General features: G+C 45.4%; 2 protein-coding genes across 7 annotated transcripts in view; one reads left to right on the top strand and one right to left on the bottom strand.

The window, feature by feature from the left end:
• The window catches only part of TKT (transketolase), a 30,259-nt gene extending 21,996 nt beyond the window's left edge, over nucleotides 1–8,263 (top strand). For both annotated transcript variants that reach the window (XM_090021487.1, XM_090021488.1), the window contains exons 11-14: nucleotides 537–620; nucleotides 824–917; nucleotides 2,958–3,080; nucleotides 7,957–8,263. In XM_090021487.1, coding sequence (XP_089877613.1) covers nucleotides 537–620; nucleotides 824–917; nucleotides 2,958–3,080; nucleotides 7,957–8,144 — 489 coding nt within the window. In that variant the 3' untranslated portion in view covers nucleotides 8,145–8,263. The remainder of the gene's footprint in view (nucleotides 1–536; nucleotides 621–823; nucleotides 918–2,957; nucleotides 3,081–7,956) is intronic.
• A 5,407-nt stretch (nucleotides 8,264–13,670) lies between these two features.
• The window catches only part of TMEM40 (transmembrane protein 40), a 29,638-nt gene continuing 17,887 nt past the window's right edge, over nucleotides 13,671–25,421 (bottom strand). For 3 of the 5 annotated variants that reach the window (XM_090022014.1, XM_090022016.1, XM_090022017.1), the window contains 10 exons: nucleotides 23,840–23,947; nucleotides 21,751–21,852; nucleotides 21,326–21,379; nucleotides 20,362–20,397; nucleotides 18,804–18,836; nucleotides 15,426–15,491; nucleotides 15,053–15,124; nucleotides 14,891–14,965; nucleotides 14,184–14,246; nucleotides 13,671–13,746 (listed from right to left, as the gene is read on the bottom strand). In XM_090022014.1, the coding sequence (XP_089878140.1) occupies nucleotides 13,733–13,746; nucleotides 14,184–14,246; nucleotides 14,891–14,965; nucleotides 15,053–15,124; nucleotides 15,426–15,491; nucleotides 18,804–18,836; nucleotides 20,362–20,397; nucleotides 21,326–21,379; nucleotides 21,751–21,852; nucleotides 23,840–23,947 (623 nt within the window). In that variant the 3' untranslated portion in view covers nucleotides 13,671–13,732. The remainder of the gene's footprint in view (nucleotides 13,747–14,183; nucleotides 14,247–14,890; nucleotides 14,966–15,052; nucleotides 15,125–15,425; nucleotides 15,492–18,803; nucleotides 18,837–20,361; nucleotides 20,398–21,325; nucleotides 21,380–21,750; nucleotides 21,853–23,839; nucleotides 23,948–25,421) is intronic. The other 2 variants (XM_090022018.1, XM_090022019.1) reach the window with 2 other exon arrangements.

Raw genomic sequence — 25,421 nt, 5'->3', positions numbered from 1 at the left:
TGAGAGAGAATTTGCAGTATCAAGCATGGTTGGTTAAAGGAATTGTTACTTTTGAGGAGCATTTAAACATGATCTGAAAGAAATAATATTTGCCTCCTGGCTTTCAGTTGAGACTTTCTTCTTTTGGATAGTTTTTTTTTTTTTTTTTTTGTACCGGAAGCTAGGATTTTTGTTTCCCTAGCAGTTTAGAAAACTTTAAAAAATCTAATTAGGCAAGGTAGGATTTTCATTTCCAAAAGCTAAGATAGGTGAGCGAAGATGGCCTGTGGAAGACTAACTATGATAGAACACGGTAAAAAAATTAAAAAAATCTAGGGTGCTACAATGACCAAAAGTTGTAATTCAGAAAGCACTTATGAATTTGTTGAGAACTGATAGGGAAAGTTCACTCAGTAAAACCACAAATAGTAGAGAAGGGATTTAACAAATGAAAAATAATTTTTTTCTTCCATTTATGTATTGTTTATATATTTGAAAATCAGAATGTCTGTCATGGCTATTTTCATAAACCCATTCTGTGTTCATTTTGGAAACAGGGCATTTGTTTCATAAGGACCAGTCGTCCTGAAAATGCTGTCATTTATAGCAGCAATGAGGACTTCCATATTGGACAGGCCAAGGTAAGTACTGTCTAGAGGATCATGGAACTGAACAAACACGCCATGTTCGTGCTCAAAAAAACATTATTTCCAAAGAACCTAATATCAAAGATTCAATATTGTAAAGAACATTCGTGTGGTCTTACCTACTGAGGTTGATTAATTTATGTATTACAAACTAAACTAAGCAAATCCTCCTTTGTGTTTTTTTTTCTCTCTCTTAGGTGGTATTCAAGAGTAAGGATGACCAAGTAACTGTAATTGGAGCAGGAGTGACTCTTCATGAAGCGCTAGCTGCAGCAGAGCATCTGAAGAAAGGTGACTAGAGATTGGTTTTTATCTTTAAATAAACATAAAGAGAACAGTGCCAGTCAGCCTGACTGGAGCAAGCCTGACCTTCACACTGATGAGATTTTACATTTTTAAATTTATGAAACATCTGATCTTCTCTTAACTAAAATATGCAAGGTTCACCCTGTCCTGGCAGTCTTATAAAGAATAGTCCCTTTTTATCTGAGTAGCTGTTTCATTTAGTAGGGCTACTTACAAGAGTAACAGTCTCTCTGTATTTTTTGTTAAGCCAGTCTAATAATACTAATAGAATATACAGTGCAGCAGTGACCATCTGATTATCTCATTGAACTAAACTATGCCAACAGTTATGATCCACAATGATCAAATATATGTTAGATTACAAGTACCACCTTCTTTTGAAATATTTTCATTTAATTTGACTCTTAAATCTTACATTATGTTCTCATGTTCATACGTGATTAGGCCTTGTATGTTTGTTTGAAAACTGCATTGAGCTAGAGTGATTCAAGGACATCAGAACCAGTTGGTAGAATATTGTCATTATTATTGTACATACTATTATAATTAATAATATTGGTGGTGGTGGTGATGACTTTTTTTTTTCCCAGAATGTTTTAAGCCCTTAATATGAGGGTGAGGCATTGAGGAGACTTAACTGCGCTTCAGGCACCAGGATTAACCTGTGCATTTATGTTCTGCATGAATCATTTGCTGTATTGGGAAAGAGGGTAATTGTAATAGGATTTGATACATACAAAGCTTCATGCATAGGTACACTTCATTGGTCACTTGATTCTTTGATAAGTGCATCAGCACTTTACTAGACACAGAAAGCCAATGTGTTCTAATCCACTGACACTATCTCTTGGAGAAAATAAAAACCTTTCGCTGGAGTTACAACAAGTTGCAACTGACAAGAACACCTCTGAGTCAATGCTTACACACACAAAAGATAACCAGAGTGGAATGAAAATAAGGCTTCAGAGGCCTTAGTTCACATAAATACCATTGTGCACACAGTGACTGGTTGGAAAGAGATTTTACCATGGTCTTGAGCTCTGTAGGATGCAGGCCACTCTTGTAAGATTCTTAGACCCAGAACCTCCTTTGCACTACAGTTGCTTTTCATTTCATCACAGACTCTAAACATAATATAACCAGCTGTGGAGACATAACCCTACAGTAGGGACATCCTCTGACAGCAGAGAGCTGGCTTAGCAGTTGCGAAGCTGCCTCCTGACTGTCAGCGTAATGTAGAGGTTTTCCTATGTCTCAGTGAACCCTGGCTGTGTTGCATTGACCTTTTAAGGTAGCTGGTAGATGGCACAAATTAGACCAGACTTTATGGTATTCTGACATACTAGCCTAGCATCCAGCCAGCAGAAATTAAGATAGCTTGTCACATTGCACCCTTCCTCTGCCCTGTGCTCTGCTTTAGCAGATAGTCTGCATCTCAAACTCCAGGTTTATTGTAACATAAAGTTAGAGCTTATCAGCAGCCTCAGGAAACGTGTAGTGATTTCCGATGCATACGTAGCCACACTGGTCTTCAAGGGAGAGCTTATGTGAGAGTTTTCAGACTAAGGAGAGCTGAAATACTGCATGTAGATCTCTGGTGAGGTAAAAGCACTTGTGCCAGGAACAGGAGCAATCACCAGGAACAAGGAAGTGAGGGGAGAGCCTGTTTCACTTTAAGTTGAGAATAAAAACCCTGTGAGTAATACTTTGAAGAGGAAGGATAGTCTAGTGGTTAGGATGCCTCCCTGGGTGGTGGGCCCCCCCAGATTAAGTTCCTGGTTTGCCACAGAGGTGTTGTGAAAAGAAAAACATTAAAGAATGTGGACATTCGGGTGCTGTGGAAATAGGGTCATTTTTAAATGTCTTAGGTGGATACTCTAGTAATCATTAGAGCTGCTTTTTTAATAATTACTTAAGAGCCTTCTAGGTGTTCCCAGTCAGGTTTTCATTAAGTTAATACTTCTTGCATTCTCCAAGGCCATTTCACTCTTCTGAACAATCATTTTTACAATTTTACTTCTTCAGAAAAGATCTTCATCAGAGTGATTGATCCATTCACTATAAAACCCCTGGATAGGAAAACTATACTTGAAAATGCAAAAGCAACTAAAGGCAGAATTGTCACTGTGGAGGACCATTACCATGAAGGTAAGTTAGGTTCAGTGGGTGACAGCTCACCAAGTAGGGCTTTTGGAGTTGGAAGGGCCCCTGGCTTCCTTTTTTATTCAGGCTCAGAAAAGTCCTAAGCTGATTTTACAGATTGAATACCTTTTTAAAAAAAAGTTGCAAACCTACTTCATTGCAAATGTCTCCTTAAACATGGCAGCTAATTAGGAGGGTTCCTTACTTGGCCTTGTAAGGACAAGAGTCAGGTGAAGTCTTGAGCATGGTGATATAATATAAATCAAAGGGAGTGAATGTGGGGCTGTGGCCTCTCCCCCAGCCCAGTGGTCAGCAGAGAGCACACACAGCGTGGTAGAGTGTAGCAGAGTCAAGCTGCAGCAGGGGGCTTGATTCTGAGCTGCTTGACATGAGCCAGGTTCTGCAGCCTCAGCTCTCTTAATTGCCCTGGTGTAAGTTGCATCAGCTTGGTTCCCGAAGTTTGTTCACCACCACTGTGCAACAGCAGCTCAGGTAATCCGGGGTATGGACCTCTCGCCTGCATTCCCATTGCCCAACTTTCATTCCCTGCTGCAGCTGCTTACAGGGCTAGTATCTGGTTTCCGGGCTTATGGAGCACCATCAGTGTAAGGAGGATGTGAACATAACATAGATGCATAAAGAGTTTCTAAAGCTAATTCTTATATAATGAAGTGCTTAGTCCGTCTGTCCATAATGCTCTTAGGGCACTCTGGTTAATGAAACAACCAATCGGAGTGCAGAGCGCTGCCATGGCGGAGGGGATGGGGGGGGTGAGGCCAGCTGTGCTGGTCTCACCCCCCCCAGCTCCATCCCCACCATCATCGTGGTAGTATTCTGCAATCTGCTTATTTTAGTAACCAGTTGGAGTGCTCCAAGAGCATTATAGACAGACAGATGTATACAAAGTAGGGATATGAAAAGTTAAACAGCTGTTTAACCGATAAGTGCAGCGATAACTGGTTAACGTACTGGTTAGCTCAGGGGTGGGCAATTATTTCAGGCGGAGGGCTGCTTGCTGAGTTTTGGCAAGCTGTCAAGGGCCGCATGGGTAGCCCTGCCCCTTGACAGGTGCCCTGCCCCCTGGTCACCATCTTGGGACCAGAAGTCCCACCCCTTGCCTCTGACCTTTGCCACCAAAAGTCCCTCCCCTTGTGCCTAGAAGTACTCCTTTAGGGGAAGAGGGCTTGCCATCTTAAAACAGGGAAAAAAACCAAATTATATACAAACAACCATAATAATATATTTCAATTTAATTAAAAAATATATTTTTGTCCTGATTTGTGTGTGTTTGTGCTGTATATCTAGAAGTGATTGCATAATAGTGCAAAATGCAGTCTTACTCTTGTATAGTGTGTGGGGTGTGCAGGGGTGTCAGGGGGTGTATGGGTGAGTGGGTGTGGGGAGCTGTGGGTGTGGGGGGTTTGTGTAGGTATGGTATTTGTGAGATGTGCGATTGAGTGCTGGACTCACCGCCCCCCACCACTCAGTCCCCGCCATCATGGCAGTGCTCTACCGCCTCTGAGGAGCAGGTGTGGGAGTGATGAGGCCAGCAGCGCTGGAGATGGTGGTGGCAGCGTGGAGGGGACAGAGGGGACAGCAGGTCAAGTTCTCCCACCCTCCTTCCCCACCATGCTCCTGGGATGTGCTGATACTGTCCCCTCCTGCCCTCACCCCCAGTTGTTCTTGACAGGCAATTGGCTCATTCCTAATAAATCTGTAGAGTAAGAACACACCTCAGGAAAATCTTGCTGTCTCTGTATTGTGGATGTAAATATCATTTAAAAATACTCATTTAATCTTCTTTAATTATATTGGTTAAACAATTAACCTATAACACAGCAGCTTGGACATAGCTGTTGCTGGGAGCTGCTCCCACAGCCCTTGGATGGGGTGGGGAGGAAACAAACCCAGCTAGACAATACAGCCCACAATGCCCTGTGCTGGGAGGGAGGGAGCTCATGTAAAGAGCAGCTAATTGCTTAATTGATGAATCATTACTCTGTTCCCTGTTTTCCTCTTAGGCTATGGGTACTAGTTGCCCTTGTCCTCCCTCTCTCCCTCCTGCATGTCCTGTTGCCTTCTGATTCCTGCTGAGTCACCACACAGCTTCCCTTCCCTTCCCCCACCACTTTCTTGCCAGACTGTACACACTCTGAACTACAGGATAAGCTATGGCCCCCAGACTGGATCCAGCCCACCAGGCTGTTCTATCCAGTCCGTGAGGCCCCTAAAAAATTTAGAAAATTAATATTTATTACCTGCCCCCAGCTGCCTGTCAGAGATGACAGGAGCCAGTGGCAGTAGGACCCAAGGGAAGCCACAGCAGGACCCTGCAACAGCAAGGTCTGCCCAGCCCTGACCCACCCCAGGCAGAAGTTCCAGCCTAGCAGAGGCTTCTGGCCTGGGACCGTGGGGTTGTTCATGCGTTGAAGCGGGAAATTCAAGTAAGAAGATGGGGTAGGGAAGCAGGAGAGGACCATGAGCGATCATCCCAGTCCTCAGGGCTGGGCCAGCTCCTGCTGAGTCCTGCTGTTGTGGCCATGCAGCTGGGAGCCACGTGGTCCAGGAGTGGCCGGTAGGCAGGCAGGCAGGAAAGTGGGGAAAGCAGTGGGAAGCGGGAGTGGAAGCAAGCAGGTGTGTGGGAGCGTGGAGCCAGCACTGGCAGGGCCCAGTCTGGGTGGCAGGAGCATGAAGCACGGGCTGGCAGGAGTCTGGAGCTGGGCTGGGCTGGGCTGGACCATCAGAGAGAGATGGAGCTGGCCCGGCTTCATAGAGTCCCTGCCGGCCAGAACCCTAAGCTCCTGCCGTCCCACTGTGGGCCCCGCTGGTGCTTGCCCTGGGGCACTAGGGTGGGCCCCGCACTCCTGCTCGGCTGTCTCTGCACTCCCGCATGCCCACCTGCTCCCAGTCCCCTGCCACCCCAGCTCCATGGTACAGGTGGGGACCAGCGTGCGCAGCCCTGACCCCACATTCACCTGTCTGAGCTGAGCAGCGGCAGTGCGGGGCAGACTGCTACTCAGCATGGGGGGGAAAACAGCCCTTCCCCCTCCTGCTGTCAGCACTTCCTGGTGAAGCCACTTAAAGACCATGTGGGGTTGTCCTGCATCTCCACCATGTTGTCACCACCTCTGGGATGTCCCATAGCTGGGCAGAAACTGCTGTTCAGCTTGGGGGAAAGCAGCCCTCCTCCTCACCACTGCTAGGCAGTTTTTGATGTAGCTCCTTCACTGCTGCCTCTCGGCTGCCCAGTGAAGCAGCAATGACAGTGTGGAGCAGCCACAGGGCAGCTCACAGGCGGCAAAGGAGCCGCACCACAGCCTAGTACCGTGTGGGCTCTGGGCGGCTGCACCAAAAACCGCCCAGTGGGGGGGGGGGGCACTTTCCCCTGTGCCGAGAAGCAGTTTCTGCCCAGCTGCTGCTGCCACTGCTCGGCCCCAACAGGTAAGCCTGGAGCCGGCGCAGGGTTGTGGGTGCATGCACTGATCCCTGCCACTGCTGCTCCATGTGGCCGGGAAGAGCAGAGCAGGCATGGGGCACACTGAGGCTGTGCGCTGTTGGCACTGGCGGGGAAGCGCCACAGGCTGCTCGGGCTTTAGGCAGTTGCAGGGCAGGTGTTGACCAGCTTAGGGCTCCCATTAGTACCCTCCCCTCCCCCCCACTCCCATAAACCCAGCCACCCATGCCTCTGACATCCCTGCACACCCCACACACTATACAAGAATAAGACTGTGTTTTGCACTATTATGCAATCACTTCTATATATACAGCACAGATGCAAACAAATCAGGACAAAAAAATATATTTTAAATTAAAATATATTATTATGGGTGTTTGATTTTTAGTATATAATTTGTGTTTTTTTCCTGTTCTAAGACGGAAAACCCTCTTCCCCAAAGGAGTACTTCTAGGCACAAGGGGAGGGACTTTTGGTGGCAAAGGTCAGAGGCTAGGGGTGGGGCTTCTGGTCCCAAAATGGTGACCAGGGGGCATGCAGCCCTTGACAGCTTGCCAAAACTTGGTAAGTGGCCCTTCACCCAAAATAATTGCCTGCCCCTGAGCCAACCAGTAAGCTAACTAGTTATTGCTGCACTTATCAGTTAAACAGCTGTTTAACTTTTCACATCCCTACTCTATACATATCCCCATTACTGCACCAGCACAAAGTTAACCCTTGCCTGCTCCTGACAATCATTAGCTAATGCTGAAGAGTGTCACCTCCTCAGCTGATAAGTTGCTCAGATACTTTGCTGCCTTTTGCTATGTGACATCTCCTTTCTGTACAAGTCTTCAGTGGCTTGCTCCGTGCAGGCACATTCTGTAGTGATGATTCTTCATATCGCACAAAAGCAAACAGGTAGCAACTTCCACGTGTTACTTACTGAGCTTGTTCTATATTGGCAGTGCACTTGGAAAAAAAACTTGAGCAAAGGGGCTGACATAGAGCCTGGTATTGTTGCTGTCATTTTGCCTTAGAAGTGTGTTGTCCTGCTCAAACTTGAAGTAATCTATTTCTAGTTAATCATAGTGAGCTTTCCTGATTGTAAGCCCCATTTCATACATTCCATGTGTGTTCCAGGATACAGATGTTGATAGTTGCTGGCCTTTGCTCTAGGCAGACATTTATTACAGAGGTTTGCATGCTGGTTCAGTCTTCTCAGGGTGTGAAATTCACATCTTTCCTCCCCATGTACTCTCCAGGCACTGGTCTGGATGGCTACAGCTTCAGTGCTGAGTTAGCAGACATTTAAGTGGGCAAAGCAAATCTGTAAACTTTTTGATCTCCCAGATTTGTCTTTTTTTAATAGCTGGATGTAGTTGCATATGAAGAAAATTTCTGTTAGTCTGAACAATGTGGGCACTTCATGTCTGCTGTTTCTTGCAGGTGGCATTGGAGAAGCAGTGTCAGCTGCAGTCGTTGGGGAGCCTGGCATCACAGTCACTCGTCTGGCTGTAAATCGTGTGCCCAGAAGTGGGAAACCAGCTGAGCTCCTGAAGATGTTTGGCATTGACAAAGATGCCATTGTGCAAGCGGTTAAGGTGGCAGTGTCTAAATCAAGAAATACTGAATAGTGTGAAGTTTCTCATTTGTGTTACAGAGAAAGTGTTCAAAATGGATGTACTGCAACTTTCAGGCAAAGGTGCTTAAAATATATGCAGAGTTCTAATAAAAAGACAAGCTTCCAAAAAAAGTAGTGTCTTATAAGTTATTCTGCCTCACAGTTCTCATTTTCTGGAAAGAACTGGAATGAGTGGGGTCTGAATGAAAATACTGTGGTCTTTTGGGGGGTTTTGTCATTAAGGAGGACTTTTGTCATTATGGCTGGTTGATGTTGTCAGCTTTACATGCATCTGTTTCTCTTGTGGTGATGTGTTGAGTTGCCCTCCCTTAAGGACTTAGAGCCAAGCCACCACTGTATAGTTTTTATAGTCAGCAGAGAAGTCAGGTGTTCACTATATAAGGCTGAAAGAGTATCAGGAGAGAACTGGTCTTCTACAGTAGGCCCAGAAGCAGGAGACTAGAAAGGAAGGGGCCTCTGAGAGCAGTAACCTTGGGTGAACCTGCTTTCTTTGATCTTTTACCAGTTCGTGTTTAAGAATAAAGCTGTGTCCTGAAAAGACACTTGGGCAAGGCACTAGGTTTTTCCAGGCTGGTAAAGGTGCTAACTGGCTTGTTTATGGTACAAAATGTGGGCAGATGATTGACCCCTGGAACTGAACTGTAATGGAGGCAGCAGGAAAAAATTAAAAGAGCGAACATAGTCGGAGGAGTTTGGCTAATGGAGCTCCATTGGATTTTTGCTCCCATTAAAACAGAAAAGATAGAGGACAGTGTGTCTGGTGTTGCACAGCAAGCAGCACAAGAACAGCAGACTCAGGAAGTCCTGTGTCTCCTGGACAGCCAACAAACAGGAGCAGCAAGAGGCCCAACAGCAGAAATGGAAGAAATTTTGAAGCATTTTGAGGAGTTGGCTTCAAAAATCCTTGCTGATCTGGAGAGGGTAGCTCAGCCCAACCTGGTCCTGGGTTGGTGAAGTTAGGTGCAGCCAGTTAGCCTCATGCTTTCCTTCACAGCCTTCAGTGCGTACAGTGAGTATTGCTGGCAGAAGGGGCTAGTGGTAGCCAGACTGGCTCCATTGTAGACAGATGTGACAGGCAGTCTCAAGTGCAGAAACTGACAAATAGAAAGAAGTGGAGCGGTGATCTCCATTCAAATACATGCTTGATGGGAGAGCAAGGGATTCTGGGATCCTCATAGGAAGTGAATGAAGGAAAAGATGTTTTTGTTTTATAGCTTGTCATTCTCTCCCCCTATACAGACTCTGTGTTAAGCATCATATCCAAGTTCTTATGATAAAAGGTTTATAATAAAAAAAAAGTGAGTCTGTCCTGCAATGTTTCAGAAGAGCAGCACAGACTGTATACCTCACAGGGAGGTGGAGTGAAGGCTAAGGTGTCTTTCCATCCTCGCAGTCCTGGGCTCTGCCCCAAGGATTGAAGCAACTCCTGGTACAAACTGAGTGTGTCTGAAGGCCTATCTAATATCTATCCGCTGCATTTGGGAGCTGTGATTGTAGGACCCAACCTAGGTATCTGGGTAACAGTGCAGTGACTACATGGCAGCAGACTTCTGCATGGGTCTGCAAAAGTCTGCATGGAGCTTTGGCTAGCCAGGCTGCCTTGAGGCTCAGGCTGCTGTGACCCCATTATCATGGGTACCTGAGCCATCTAGATTTAAGTAGCATAGGCATGCTGCCTATCCCTCCCATTTGTAGCATAGTCTAAATTATGGCCACCTTTGGGGTTGCCCTGTGGATCATAGTGCTGCTAAGAATGCTGTAGTGCTGTGGTTGCATGTTCCCAACATATGCCTTCCACTTTTCTTCTTCTAGCATGTCCCTTACACCAACGCGGGCAAAGGTGTCCTCATGAAAACAGCCTTCTGCTTCTGTGGAATGCCTATGCTGTGCCATGTCCTCCTCCAGAGCTTGTTATGTCCTTTACAGTACTCCAGGCTTTTATTCAGCCTAAGGGATAAGGACGTTGCCCATGCTTATGTTTTACCAAAAAAACAGGCTGTTTCACATACAAGGACCCAGATGGCAGCTGTTTTCAAGTTTTACCCAGAAGCATTTTATGTGCTATTTGGCAATGTCTCCTGTTAGGAATTCCAGTTTGCTTTTTCTCACATAGTAATTCCAGCGTAGCATTAAAGATTAATATAAATATTGCACAAAAGAAAGTTGCAGTATCCCATCCTGTCATCTGTTAGACTGTGGGTTTTTATTTCAGTGTAGCTCTTCTTTTGCCATAGAAACCTAGCATAATATCAGTAATATTATTTATAATTATTATTTTTAAATTTGACTCATCTCTGAACCTCTTCACAAAGATTTAGGACTTGGAAGAAAACTTTATTTTTATCAACCTACTTTTCATATGTTGTTTGGAGATTTAAAATATTTATTTTTATTGCTTTAATTTTTAAGCATTCTGATTGTTTAAGAAAAAGAAATGTTTGAAAATCGAGCAAGGATAGTTCTGCCCAGATGTGAAGATAGCATTCTCTGGCAGAATTTCACCGTATTAAATACATATGGGGATATACTTCTCCCCAGCCCCTATCTAAGACTCCTCCAATAGCCTGAGTCATCTTTCAGGCCAAGACATGTCCCATGGAAGAATCTAAGACATTTCTCAACCTTGCTTTGAAAAAGCAGGATGACAATATTCATATTGTGCTATTCAGTTGTGCAATTCTGCAGCATCCATGCTGCCTTTGTCTGAATGGATTTTTATTTTCAAAGCAATGTTATCTAACATTTTATATGACAAAGGATTGTGCAACCGTGACACAGAAACTGTGTACATCGAGTAGCTGTAGCTAGGAGCATTTGAAAAATACTATTTTGGCTTAATTTACAACTTAACTCATTTTTCTACAGGCTAAAATAAAATTGGCAGTACCCCTTTAGAAATCAGTAAAACCAAATGAATAAAGAAAGATGCATATGTGCTTAAAAATTAATGCTTACAGCTTCTAGTTTTTTCAACAAGATTGCAAGTGACAGTTTGCTTATATTAAAAATAGGCCTGTTGGGTTCTTGTCCTCAAATCTGCCGCCTCAATTTTTCCACACTTGCTATCACCCTTTTTAATAGGTGTACCCCCACTGGCTGGGGAGGGGCGTGTGGGTGGACACCAATCAGGGGGGCTGGGTGCCACCATGTGCAAGCTCCCACCCCACGTCCCAGCCCCCTGTATCTCCCAGGGCCTTCCTTACCCCCAGTTGACATCCCCCCTGGTCTAGAGCTTTGCTGCCCTTATAGTCCAAAAAATGCATTCATAAACACTACCTACACAATGACAGAACCAATGTATTCACACTTTGCTATTTTATGGGAAAAAGATATCTTTTAAATAGTCATGTGTTTTTCCTCAAAGTGCTGTCAAAGGAAGAGAAACAACATTTGCTGTCCCTAATATTCACTTCTTTGTCTCTCTCACCTTGCTGCATGGACAAGCTCACACAGCTTTCAATTCAAATCATAAGCTCAGTTTAGTAAGTTGTGCCACAAATTATTCTGCTCGAAAGCTATTTGGACTGTTGGGCCACATCCGCACAAGTGCAGACGTTTGTTTCCCTAGGGACTGTTGCACCTCGTAACCGGTGTACCCTTGACCTGCGAGCCTGGGTTGGCACGACCGGCTTGGTGCAGAAGGGATCGATAACCAGACAGGTGGGGAGTGGTGGGGAGTAGCGGCGAGTAGGAGTCAGGCGGCTTGAAGCGTATTGGTTGTATGAAAGGTTTATTGTACTTACGCTACCTATGGTCGCAGCGTAGGCAGGATCACTGACTTGTTCAGTTACACTGCATAAAACAGAACGGTCTAAAAGGGTCTGTTGGTTCACGGGGTTCCTGAGCCGAGCCCTTGCTTTCTAACCCAGAGGCTAGGTGCGGCTGCCCAACTCAATAGTCCCAGAACTGGTCAACAGCTCATGCACAGGGAAAAATTATAATGCACTTTCAATCAGTAAACTTCCGAGAGTTCTTTGATGAGACGATCAGACGAACCAGTGAACAAGACACGCCAAATGAAGAATGGCTGGCAGGGAGAAGATGTCTGCAGGTGACCAATCTGCTGACTCTGTCTCCTTGGTGTGCTCGGAGTTCTCCACTTAATGGCGGGAATCTGCTCTTAGTTATAGTCAGCAGTGACCAATCACTTCATGCCAATTGTGAATAATTATTGATCACCAATTACATTTTTACACCAGTGACTCAGATACATTATTCATCTGGCTGCCCTTAGTGGGTTCAAAAGATCAACCTTGTGATTGGCACCTGCAATACTTATCATTGCAGACAACAAGCTTCTAAGTGTGGAGAACAACTTTTAACAAACTCCAACTGCAATGCTTCTTTTAGCAAAGAAATAAAGGCTACTAGTGCTGAGGGGTCTTTATGGCCTGTGTCCTTACTAAGTTGTTATGTTCTTTTGCTTTGCTGGCATCGGCACTCTAACCAACAGGTAAAACTCAGACATGACAGGGACAAGAACCAGTAGCACATCTGGTGTCGCTGCTTCTTGTCCCTGGGGTATGCCTGTGCCACGTGCCCTCTAGCATGCGGCAGGTTACCCCGTGTGGGGTAGGGGAGGCTGGGGCCAGCAAATGTGCTAGCCCCAGCAGCCTTACCTGGGATCCTGGGGGCCTCAAGGAGCTGCAGCCACATCACTCCTGCAGCTGGGAGCCTAGCCGGCATTCATAGCTCAGGTGGGTCAGGCTCCAATTTGGGGCGGTATGTGCTGCTGCCACGTGCCACCCCACTTTTTTTCCTGCATAGTTTTTCTTGACCCCAGGATCTCCCAGGGTCAAAAAACACACCCATACGGCAAGGTAAGAGTATAGAGAACACCTAAATGTGTGGTGTGTAGCGCTGCAGACAGGTCTGCGGCGCTACATACTGCCTGTCCACACTTGTCTGGACATGGCCTTGGTGTTCAACTGGGCAAGCAAGAAACGGATTTGCCCCTCTTGCAGTCTCATGAGCAGTGAAGGGCGAGGCTTTGTGAATGCCAGGGTGTTGTCTCCTTGAGGAAAAGGGTATGCTTGTTGCACGTTACTGTAGTAATTCAGGGCTCTGCTCATGGAAGAATATTCCCAAGTCACACTCGTGTAACAAGGAAGACCTTAGCAACATGACAAGTAAACCAGAGGTGAAATGTGTGAGAAGGAAAGAACCTCCTAAAAGCTACTTGAGCCCTTTTTCTAGTACTAATGGTCTTAACCATGAGCCCACTAAGGATGATATGAGCCCTACCATTTATTTCAGGCTTCAAGTGAGATCAACATGATTATTATTTATGGGGAAAATAACATGATGTGCTAAAACATCTGGCTTAGCATGAATTTATAACCTAACCCCAGTTTGCTTTACAGGTAGTTGCAATGAGCCACAAAGCACTTCAAAATGAAAAACAGAAGCAACATAGGTACAACTCTTCCCTAGTGCAGAGGATAATGCATCTTTGATGGTTAACACTTTTGATATATTAGTCATTAGATTTGTATGACTGCACCATAAAATAGTTTATTAACTTTAATACAGTAAATCCAGGAATTCAGGGACTTTTTGAATTCTCTAGGATTCTTCTGTTTAGTCAGCTTTGCCTGTATGATGAGAAGGAAAACAAAGAGCTGTCAGGAGTATGCTCTTCAAATTAAATCTCTTGTGTTGACTATTAGCTCCCCAATAACACAGTTTGGATGCATCTTATTTAGTATTTCAAGTACAAATAGATGCTAGCTGGTCTTTACTGAAGACCAAAAATAGGGCTTTGTCTGTTCACATTTTGAGTTGATCCATATAAGTCTCATTCAAACACTACCAAAGAAGTAATATTAGTTCCCTAGCTACCAAAGAAGTAATTTTAGTTCCCTAGCAGGAGCAATGTGTAGAGAATGTGAAAGCATTCTGCCATTTGGAGATAGCAGAGATAAATGAGCAGCAGTGGTCTGTACTACAGGACTTTTAAAACAAGTTAGACATTGTAACACTTTGGACTCAGAGAGACAGGAAATGTATTTAGAAACAGGAATGTTCCTACCTGTTGGTCTGAATCTCTGAATCAGAGGAATAAAGCCCTCAAGGACTCTGCGGATTCTGTGCACTGATTTGAAAACAAAACACAAGGATGTTTAGGTACTGCAAGAACAGAGCATGGAAGTGCAATAGAACAAGAGCGAGTCATGAACATTTTCTTCATGGTTCTGAAAACTCCTGGGTGCATTAATATGAGCCACAGAAAGGAGCTTTCCACTACTCTGATACATTGGAAAATCATAACTTTCTATCAGCTGCACTCTTCCCCAATGAGGTCTCTGAGGATCTCCAACTTTATTTCCTGTAGCAATGTTCTTCAATCTATTGAGCAACATCAATCGCCCTTCATCTCGACAGGAGCCGAGGTTGCTAGGCACTTTACTGAATCGGGCCAGGACCACTACTGCCTAGAAGTTAAGTTTCAATGACAGAAATATTTAACCTTTGCAGGAGAATAAGGATTCCTGTGTCCTCAGAGAACTTGTGAGTGGTAAGGAAAGACAATGAGTCAACAACTTGCTTGAACTCTCAGAAGCCAGGATGACAGTAAAGGTGATATGAAATGCTGAAATACTGCAGGGGAGGACTATATTTTATATAATTTCAGCCAACAGCATTTTTTTAAATCTGTTAAGTGATCATGAAAACTCCTGAATGTCCCAGGTGCTTTATATAAAAGTGCCAGTTTTAAGTGCTGTTAAACATGCTTACCTAAACCAAAGTAAATCCCCGTGGTTTCTAGGGAAGCAAAGGTGATTAAACCAATACCAAGAGAAATGGTCCAGTCTAAAAAAAATAAAAAAAATAAGCAATTGTTTTTGTTCTGTCTTCCAACATTCAACAGTTTGTCCTTCTGCTAAAATCCTGTCTCACCTTTGTAGTGGTGATAGCAAACCAGTAAGGCTCCAATGGCAAAGCAAAGAATGACAAAATGAAAGAATTCATCTGAGAGAGAGAGAAAGGACATTAAATCATTTCACTGCAATGATAACCCTTGATCATACAGCACTCATCAAAACGGATCATTTACTCTTCTGTATCAGACACACACAACTTGGCTGGTAAGCATGTGCGTAACTAAAAGCTTGAGTGGCTTGATTTAACTTCAAAGAGATTCATCACGTTTAAAGTTGAACGCATACTTAAGCACCTTGTTGAAGTGCAGCCAAAGACCTTATACCACATTTATCTTTGGCCCAACATTGTCTTGGTTTGGAAGCAGTTAGTTGACAGAGATGTTTCTTACCATCTTTCCGAATGCTCATCCACCACCTGGATCTCTGTTCACAGTGATCGTGGTGAGTCTCATATGCTAATGGGAAAGTGACAAGTGTTATTACAATAGTTACTTGAAAGTGGGGAAGCTTTGAGCATCTTTTCTTCTAATATCTAAAATTAACTTTGCTTTGACGATCAGCACAATAAATATTTTTGTTACAGGGAAGATCTAACTCTATAGTCCTTCCTTTCAGAAAAATCAGGCCACTGATTGTAGAAAAGTGTAAAAAAAAAACCCCAGACAAACCCCAAACAAAAAAAACACACCCAAAGCCCCCACTATTATTTTAACTGCTACTGGAGCATTGCATATAGCTATAGTGCATACAGGAATTAACAAAAACATAGTTCTCTTTAAAGCAGAATTTCTCTGTCCTTCAACACTACTCACAGCACCTCATACTTGAAGAAGTAGTCTCTGAACTGTACTGGAGAGACAGGAAATCAAGCCAGGATGCTTAAGCTAGTAAGGCATTTCAAATGAGTCTTAAGGATTAAATAAGCTTTCCAGGGCCACAGCTACTATCATGGAATAAAAAGCATTACTCATTATTATGCTTGTGTGGGCAGGACTAGTTTGCCAAGTTCCAATGATTAAGAATTTCTGTATGCCCAAAAGTGAGAGTTATATTTGGGGAGGAATAAAATAAGAACTGACAGAAATCTCTGATTCATATTTGAAACGCGCACACAGAATTTTAGCGAGGCCTGAAAAACCAAAATCAGCTGGAAGACAGAATTTCCTTGCTGCAGTGCCCACCAGAAACATCAGAAAAGGCTGAGAATTTGATCCTATTTCCAATCACATTTGTAGTTTTTAAGTAGACTTTTTTTCCTATTTGCTTGCTCACTTTTGATAAGACCTAAAGCAATGCCCTTGACATAGGCCTTTGGAGCTTAACTCAGCAAGAGCTATAGCTTTGCCATTGCTACTCACCCTGTGAAATTCATTTTATCCATAAAGCTAGTAAAACAGGGGTAAACTAGAAATTGTGCTTCACCTGGTTTGTGTGAGAACCCTAAATTTCATGTTGGGCCTTAGATTCAGATGAACCACAAAGCATGCTTGAGAAGGAACTGATAATTTTTGCATGCTGTAGTTTTAAACCAAATGAATCTCTATTTTGTTCTGCAGAAAACTTCAGCCCTAGGTTATTTGACTAACTCAGGTGTGTGATTTTTTTTTTGGCTTTGTGAAGACTTCGTATTTGTGGAGATCTTGGTCTAGGCCAAAATCAAAGTTATTTGGGTTTTAATATTTGGGAGGAAAAACCTGCAGCATCCTTATAGGCTCGGCAGTGCTACGTTGGTTAGCACTACAGAAGAAAAAGACTTGGGGGTCATCATTGACCACAAGATGAACATGAGCCTCCAATGCGATGCTGCGGCTAGTAAAGCGACCAAAATGCTGGCGTGCATCCATAGATGCTTCTCGAGCAAATCCCGGGACGTCATTCTCCCCTTGTACTCAGCCTTGGTGAGGCCGCAGCTGGAGTACTGCACCCAGTTTTGGGCTCCACAATTCAAAAAGGATGTGGAGAAGCTTGAGAGAGTCCAGAGAAGAGCCACGCACATGATCAGAGGTCAGGAAAACAGATCTTACGATGACAGGCTGAGAGCCATGGCACTCTTTAGCCTGGAAAAGCGTAGGCTCAGGGGTGAGCTGATGGCCACCTATAAGTTTATCAGGGGTGACCACCAGGATCTGGGGGAACGTCTGTTCACCAGAGCGCCCCAAGGGATGACGAGGTCGAACGGTCACAAACTCCTGCAAGACCGTTTCAGGCTGGACATAAGGAAGAATTTCTTTACTGTCCGAGCCCCCAAGGTCTGGAACAGTCTGCCAGCGGAGGTGGTTCAAGCCCCTACATTGAACACCTTCAAGAGTAAATTGGATGCTTATCTTGCTGGGATCCTATGACCCCCGCTGACTTCCTGCCCTTTGGGCAGGGGGCTGGACTCGATGATCTCCCGAGGTCCCTTCCAGCCCTAATGTCTATGAAATCTATGAAATTTAATGTTTTTCACAATTCTGATTTGCATAAACGTTCTTGGGGTTTCTTTCTACAGTTTAACACCTTTAACTGAGAAATTAACTTATGCAGGCTGAACATCTGGCCCTTTAACAGGTAGGGTGACTATTTTTTCTAAATAGGAAAAAAAGTGGGATACATGCCTGCCTCCTTCCTCCTCCCCTGCTGCCCATGGCAGCACAGCCAGAGCAGAGCTGAGTGGAGCCTGTGGGAGGCAGGGGAGGAATGCAGGCTGCCCGCTTGGGGCTCCCCACCCTGCTGCCCTCCGCCCCAGAAGCCTCCACAGGCCAGCAGGCAGGACCCAGTGTGGGAAGGCAGGGAGACTTGGTCCTGCTGCTGCTGCTGCCAGGAGCCCCACTCTGGCCACATTGCCATGACAAGGCACCCCCTCCCCTGGGGTGGGGTTGGCAGCATGGAGTTGTGCCCCTCGCTGTTGCCAGGCAGGCAGGGGGCACCTTGCCATGGCAGGGTGGCTGGTGCAGGGCTCCTGGTGGTGACAGCACCAAGCCTCTCTGCACCAACCCATGGTGGGTCCCGCACACTGGGCCCAAGGCAGCAGGGTGGGGAGCCCTGAACCCTGCAGCAGGCAACCTGCCCCTGCCCTGTGCATAAATTGGGGGGGGGCATGTGCCCCCCTGTGCCTCCCTCCCCAGGAGCGCACGCAGTGGCAGGGAGCCAATCCCTATCCCACTACCCTGAATGAGCCACTCATGGCTCTGTCCTGCTCCCCAGGTGGCCCCACCGTCTTCCCAGTCCCCATGTACTGTCCTGGCTGGGCAGCAACGCAGCCCCTGCCTCACTCCCTCCTTCACCGTGGGGGTCTCAAGCAGCCCCTTACAAGCTGGAACTCTGCCGGGCTGCAAGGGGAAACCTACTGTTTCCTCCGTTTTTCCACAGAGGACAGAAAACCCAGATCCTTGCACAATACTGGAAATCCAGGACAGATACTGTCCCAGAGTCATTCAGCCTAGGACCAGGACTTGATGTTCACATTTCAGGAACGTCCTGCCCAAGTAGGGAGGGGTGGTCACCCTAACAGCAGGCTATTTTCTAAATACAATGGGCCAAAGTCACCCCTGGTATAACTCCTGAAATCAGATAATTTTACACCATCTGTTCTATCAAGATGTTGTATTGCATCTTGGCAGTTTACATTGTTTTTATTCTTAAACTTTTCTGCCCTAAGCTTGTGTTGCACTATTGCACTTCCCCACTACACACAAATAATCACTGATCTGCACTACACCTGAGAGAAAAAGCACACATACTACAGGGACAAAACAGAGCTGCTCAGTTTGCTTTTTTATAATTACCATCTGCAACTGCATCTTCATGTCTTGCAATCTCTGAAAAGGAAGAAAATATGATCATTTGCTCTCTAGTAAGAAACCCACATGCATATTTGCAGTAGTTAACAAGAAACCTCCCTTTCGATAACAACCGCTTATTAAACCAAATGATTTCCCATGATCATCAACCATAGCCAATGATAAATATCATGTCACCTCCTAAGCCAGAGGGCAACAGATTTGGAATCTACCAAACCAGAGGAGGGAGTAAGGAGAGAAACAGGTCTTTCTGTGTCCTATTAATTCAGCATTAAACAGGCAGTAGGTAAACGTTGGTTGTGTATAACTGACTGCTGCCATCACTGAGCTAGCTGGGTCCAAGTAGATAGAGGACATTATAACTGTTCATTAATTGCAGGAAGCAAGATGCAGCACAATACAGACTGGTGGGAGTGTACACACACCTCCTAAATTTGCTCACAAGGGGAGCAGCAGGATTTTAGAGATTTGAGTGAAATATCAGTGGCCATCAGGTAAACCCCGAGCCAAGTAGACTGCACTGAAGTAGTTTGCTCTGAAAGCAGCAAAGGCATTGGGAGCTGTGCTGAGCGTAGCCACAACAGGGCAGCACCAGCTGATGGCAGTGGCACCCTACCCTCTCAGTTAAGATCTTGGTGCTGAGGACCATAACAGAGAATTAAGGGAGCCAACCAAGGATAGGAAAGGCACTGCAGGTCTCTACTTTCAGGTGGAGAATCCGGAGGTGTGTCAGGATGTGCCTGTCCCACTCACTCTGCCCTGGCATTGCGCTCAGCTTTGTCAACTGTGGATCATGCCCCATTCCCATCCCATCGTATCAAGGCCACAAAACCAGTCCTCTTGCTTGCTGCAGGTAGATTGTCTCTCTGGCTATGGACAGAAATTGCACATAAACCGGTTTAGGTGATCAGAAACAGGTTTAAACCTGTAACACAACCTAAGTTCAGTGCACATTAACCAGTTTCAAAATGGCTGAAACTGGTTTAAGATAAACCTGGTTGAATGTAGTCTCAGACTTAGCTGATTTGGGTCAAACCGGTTTATGAAGCTTCTGTCCCAGACCCCTTCCTGGTTCAGGTTAAATCACAATATCCCAGCATGCTTTCCAGCCCTGGGCTGGGCTGTCTGCTTCAGCAGAGAAGGGTTGTGGGGAGAAGCACGAACACCTCCCCACCCCCACCCCCAATCCTGGGAAGCCACATAGGTGAGTAAGGCAACCTGGCCATTGGAAATACGCAGTCCTTCCTGAAAGGGGTGACCGTGACAGAAGCAGTGTGAACAGAGTCTCTGGGAGGTCTGGAAAATGAATTGTTCCCACCTCATGAGCAGCTGTGGCCATCAAGCTAATAAAATCAGTGGGGATACCTGGCATCTGTAACAAAAGCTCTTGGTGCAGTTTTTACACTATGCCCCAGGCTAAAGCCTAGTAAAACCCCTAAAAAACCATGGTGTATTTACGTCCCATCTTTTCCAAGAGTAGGCTGTCAGCCAAACACAAAATTATCTTTCCAGCAGTGTGAGGGGATAATGTGGGAACATTTACCTGCTTCACTGTAGGGAACAGTCTCTGCTGATACACCTAGAATATTGAAAAAAGATGCACACAATTTGGATCTCTGTAATAAGACACATTAGGAAAAAGATTCTCCTATCAGTCACACCCTTCCACCCAAGCACAACTGACAGCAATTAGCATCTGAAGGAAAATAGCCACATAATAATTGAACTTTCTATATTTCCTTGTTATGTACCACATTTGTTTGATGCATCTGTTTGCAGGCACTATGAATGTAAGGAGACTGCTGCACTTGCTTGGTATTTTTTATTTCCAAAGGGAAGAAAAAATCTTCAGAATTAAAAAGCCACACATGGGCCTGATTTATAGTATAGATGATACTGCGGGCCAGCTCCACACTCTATAAATAATGCCTCGGATTGATATTGTCAGGATTGTTCAACTGCATTTCAGAAGTGACCGTCTCTCCGCAGGCACTGGGCAAGATACAAACTGCTACCACCAACCTGAGCTCTAGTGCTGGCTTCTCCCCGGGTTTGGGATGTTTGGAGCTCAAACTGTTCTCCAGGCTCATCTATGATACTAGCAATTAGTTATGCAAACTTCTCAAAAAGTAGAGAGAAGCATGTGCCTGTTAATATTGTAGGATCTTTGTCTCGTAGAAAATGCCTGCCTTCTCTACCGCCCAGGTCTGGCTGACATTTGTCTTTGTCGCAGGGTGTGGAAGTGCTCTAGCCTGGTGACCCAAACCCGTCCTACAGGCCCTGCACAACCCTTCAAACCACATTCCCTCCAGCTTGGGGACGTCTGCTGTTTGTACATGTCAGTATATAATCTCCAGGGACCTGGGCAAAATAAATTACTTTTGTTTCTGTCAGGAACAGTATGGTTGAGGGGGCTGTGGCCAAACAGAGCGCATTAACACTGCTTGACAAGCCAGGTGTGTGCTCCCGTGCATCTTGCCACTATCATCATTATTATTTCACACCACCTGCAAGTAACTGGGTTTCCATCTTTTCTGTCTCTAAGTCTTCCTGTTCAGCATCTGTGCAAAGAAAATCAGATTCTTAAAGAAAAATCTTTTAGGAACAACAGAAGAAGTAGTTCTTTTGCTTGAGCATAGCACAACCCTAACCATATGGGTGTGTGTCAAGAGAACTAGGCAGCAACCATTGTAAGTAACCAATACCTCACAGCTTTCTTAGAAGGATTGTGGGTAGGAAAAAAATTAGCAATCACTTTCTGACTACAGCAGCACTAAAGCCAAAGGTAGAGCTCTGATTTTGCATATTGGTTTATAAAGAGCATTACTAGCTATTTTTCTTTTTCACCTGTGAGATACAATTTATGTGGGCCTGGCTCCTACCCACAATGAGATTAGCCTCCTATGGAAAAGGAAGTCTTCGCTTCACATACCACTTTCATGTTGAGCATCCTTTTTGTGGTCTTCCTGACTTTCTTTGTGCAAAAGCGGTTTAACAGTTGCCACAGCGATGTTTGCTTTATCAGTGACATCTGCTAATAGGGAAAGAAACAACAGGGCGGTAATACAGAAGTAGCCACTAGTGCCGTACATTAAGATATTTTATTTCGGGACCCTAGTATGTGTTTCAACCCACACCATGAACCCTTTGAGTGCAAATGAGGAATGTGGGAAAAGTCACTGCTCTGTGTATTGAAAGGTGTATTTCTGCCAGGGATGGGCTTAACATATTTTTGAACTTTATTATTTTTTTTTAATCTCTAATTTCCTCAAGAGAACCATCCCCAGTGAGTCTTCAATCGTAGAAGGCATTTAGGGATTATTTTTTTGGAAGTGATCTGTGCACAGCTGGGAAATTTGTTGGTATTTGTATGATTTAAAATTGGACAAAAATATACGTTCCAAACAATTAAAAAGGCATCCTGCCTCCCAGCCTTGGCACATGGCCTAAGGTGTTCTCAGTACAATGTGCCCCTATTCCTACCATCCTAAGCTGGCCCATTTGCCTTCTGCCACCCGTATAGCAACATGGTGCATGTCTTCCATTGCTCTTGCTACTAACTTTGACACCCAAGGTGCAAGCTCCGGCCCGCCTGCTTTTCCTTCTCCCACAACCCCACCCCACTGCTAAACTCCTAGCTGCTTCCTATGTCCATAGTGCCATTTAGGATCCAGATACCAGATGTTGATTGCTGCTGTTTTGATTTTGCATAGAGCAGGGGTGTCAAAAGTACAGCCCATGGGCCAAATCTGGCCGGCAGAGCTACTCTATCTGGCCCAATGGGCCACCAGAAAGTTGAGGACATGGCCAGGGGAGTGGCTTTCCAAAGAATCCAGGGGTCTTGGTCCCCAGTGGACACAGAGATCAGCAGCAACAAGGCAAGTTAGGGCTGATACAGCCCCAGTCACCATCCAGTCATTTTGCCTGTTGCTGCTGTCATGATCTTACCTCTTCAGCTGCTGGTTCTGCAACCACCCCATTCTGGAGCTGCTGTCACTGTGTGCCTCGCACCGGAGCTGGGGCTGTTGCTGCAGCACAGGACATAAGGCAGTGGCAGCTGCTCCAGCTTTGGCGCAGGGCATGCAGTTGGAAATGGATTTTCTATATGCCGTGTGCCAGAGCCAGACCTGCTGCCACTGCTGCATGGCACGGATTGGAGCAGCCACCACCACCATCACCTCATGCCCCAGGCTAAAACCGCCCTGTGTCCTGGGTTGGATCCAGCCCAGAAGAAGCCCTGTGGTCTGGATCCGTCACAGGGCACAAGGTGAGTTTGACACCCCTGGCACAGAGGGTGTCAAACAGAGTTGTCTCAGAGCTCTGCTGAATCCCCACAGAACAAGCACACAGGGAGCAGACATAAGTGACAATTTTTTGCACAATCTGGCCACAGAAAGAAAGTCCATAGCCATGACCAAACACAGGTGCACAGCTGTAGACCACTTCAGAAATGTCTGAACGGGTAAAAATCTAAAACAGCAAAACAGTGTGTCTTCTGTCACTTGTGTCTGTGCTGCCTCCCAGCCTGTTGCTGTTTTCAAAATAGGAGCTGGGAAAGAAAAGGAGTTCAGTTTTGGGGGTTTTCAGCTCTTCCTGGAGGGTGGGCTGGGTGTATTGGAGCTTTCCTGAGGTGGGGGGGGACTCCAATACACCCACCCCACCCTCCAGCGCTGACTGGGGAACCCCTAGAATGAGCGCCGTCTGCTCCCTTTCCCTCCCTCCCATTCTGAAAGCAGCGCCGGCTGGAAAGGAGCGGGGGCCATTAGTAGGGGAAACCTGCTGCAGGCTCACAGCTAGCAGCTAGATGCCCCTTCCCCTGGAGCCAACAGTTTGGTTTGGTCCAGGGAATTGTTGTAACTTAGGGCACTTCCTGCAAAGTGATCTCAGTTACAGTGGGGAGTTGCACTTCTGTCTGCAGGCAGAGGCTCTTGTGTAAGTATCTTCTGATCATTTAGTAGGGATAAATGATTATTTTTCTTACATTAAATTTCAAGCAAAAGCCAAATGAAATATTCCTTTACCCTGTGAATCTCTGTCTTCAGACTCCTTGGATGAACATTCAGCCTTTCTTTTTTGCTGTGAAAGCATGAAACTCTTTTCCAGTCTCTCAAGTAGTTTCAGCTTTTCATCTGTTCAAATAGAGAAAATTAGATTTGAAACTGAAATCTGGGGTTTCCTTAATCTTCCACATTTATGTTCTTGACAATGGGGTTTCTACAGGGAAATTAAACCTTAGACTTCCTGCTGTTTGGCTTTCTAGTGCATGCCCAGCAGTGCAAGTAACACAAGCAAAAAGGTGATGAACAACTTAAGTATTCACAAACTTATAGCCCCAGTTTCAAGAAAATAGTCCAAAGTCCTTTTGGTGAGGAAGCTTAAGGCATCTAAGCATGGCTGCTCCTCACCACACTTCCTATGCCCATGAGAATTTAAATCACCCTGAGGCAATGTCAGACCAGAGAGGTTTTTGCTGGAGAGCACAGCTGTTCTCTAACCTCTGGACTCCCTTTTTTTCTTCTAACTTTGATCTCTCCTTGCTTCTCTCTAACTATGTTAGAGAAGCATCCTCTTGTGGCTGTGAGAACTCTGAAAGCTGCATGAGTTGAATCATCTGCCACTAAGAAATGGTGCACTAAGAATTGGCTGCAACCCTTTGAAAAAATGTTTCCAGAGACAATTTATCTGAGACGCTTATACATTGGTTCTGCACAGGCTCCCAGCAATGGGGAGGTTGTATGTAGGTACTAGTGGATCTACAGGCAATTCTGTATGGGTTTAAATCTAGCTTTACACAGAGAGCCTGAGCAAGGCCTATGCAGCCGATTATTACCAATAATTTGTGCTATTTTATTTAATTATGAATGTGATTTATATGCTGCCCCTCCAGCAAAAGTTCTGGGTGGCCTACAGAACAGAACAAAATAGCTTTTAAACAGGATGAATTATTAATGAACAAGAGAGCAAAATGACTTAAAAAGCAAATGAAGTATCAGAGTAAAACAGGAAATCCCTAAACAATTTCCAGCCTAGCCCTGCTTGCTAAATGCCTGCCTTCACCTTGCAGCACTTCTGGAAGATGTCCAGGCTAAGGCTCTGGCAGGCCTCAAGTGGGAGGAAGTTCCATGGCTGAGGAACAACAGCTGACAACCATTCTCCATGCATTTTTGCCAAGCAACCTGGTGCATTGATGGTTCATGGAAAAGGGTTGCTCTCAGCTGACTGTAGGGATTGTGATGGGGCATAAAGGAGACAGCAGGTAGCAGGTAGAGCCCAGACTGTTTAGGTCTTTGTAGGTCAAGACCAGCACCTTGACTTTTGCCCAGAAAGCTATTGGAAGATGGTGCAGACTTTGGAGGACTGGTATTATGTGCCTGTGGTAACCCAAACCATCAGTAGGAGGCACCAAGGCAGCAAGTGGGGACTGCTCATAGCCATCAGCTTCAGTGTCAGCAAGCATGGACTGCCTGCAGCCACTGGTGTCAGCAGCGGGGGAGGAGGGGTGGCGGGTGGGTACTGCCTTCAGCCACCATCGGCAGTGTCAGTGGCAGGGAAGCAGGGGGTGGTGAGCAAGGACCACCTGCAGCCCCTGGTGGCAGTGTTGAT

Source organism: Crocodylus siamensis, chromosome 11 (genome assembly GCF_052110815.1).
Source record: "Crocodylus siamensis isolate JL-2025a chromosome 11, ASM5211081v1, whole genome shotgun sequence".
In the NCBI taxonomy this organism is placed as follows: domain Eukaryota; kingdom Metazoa; phylum Chordata; order Crocodylia; family Crocodylidae; genus Crocodylus; species Crocodylus siamensis.
Note: the sequence above shows the minus strand (reverse complement) of the source record. Positions and strands in the feature narration are given on the sequence as shown.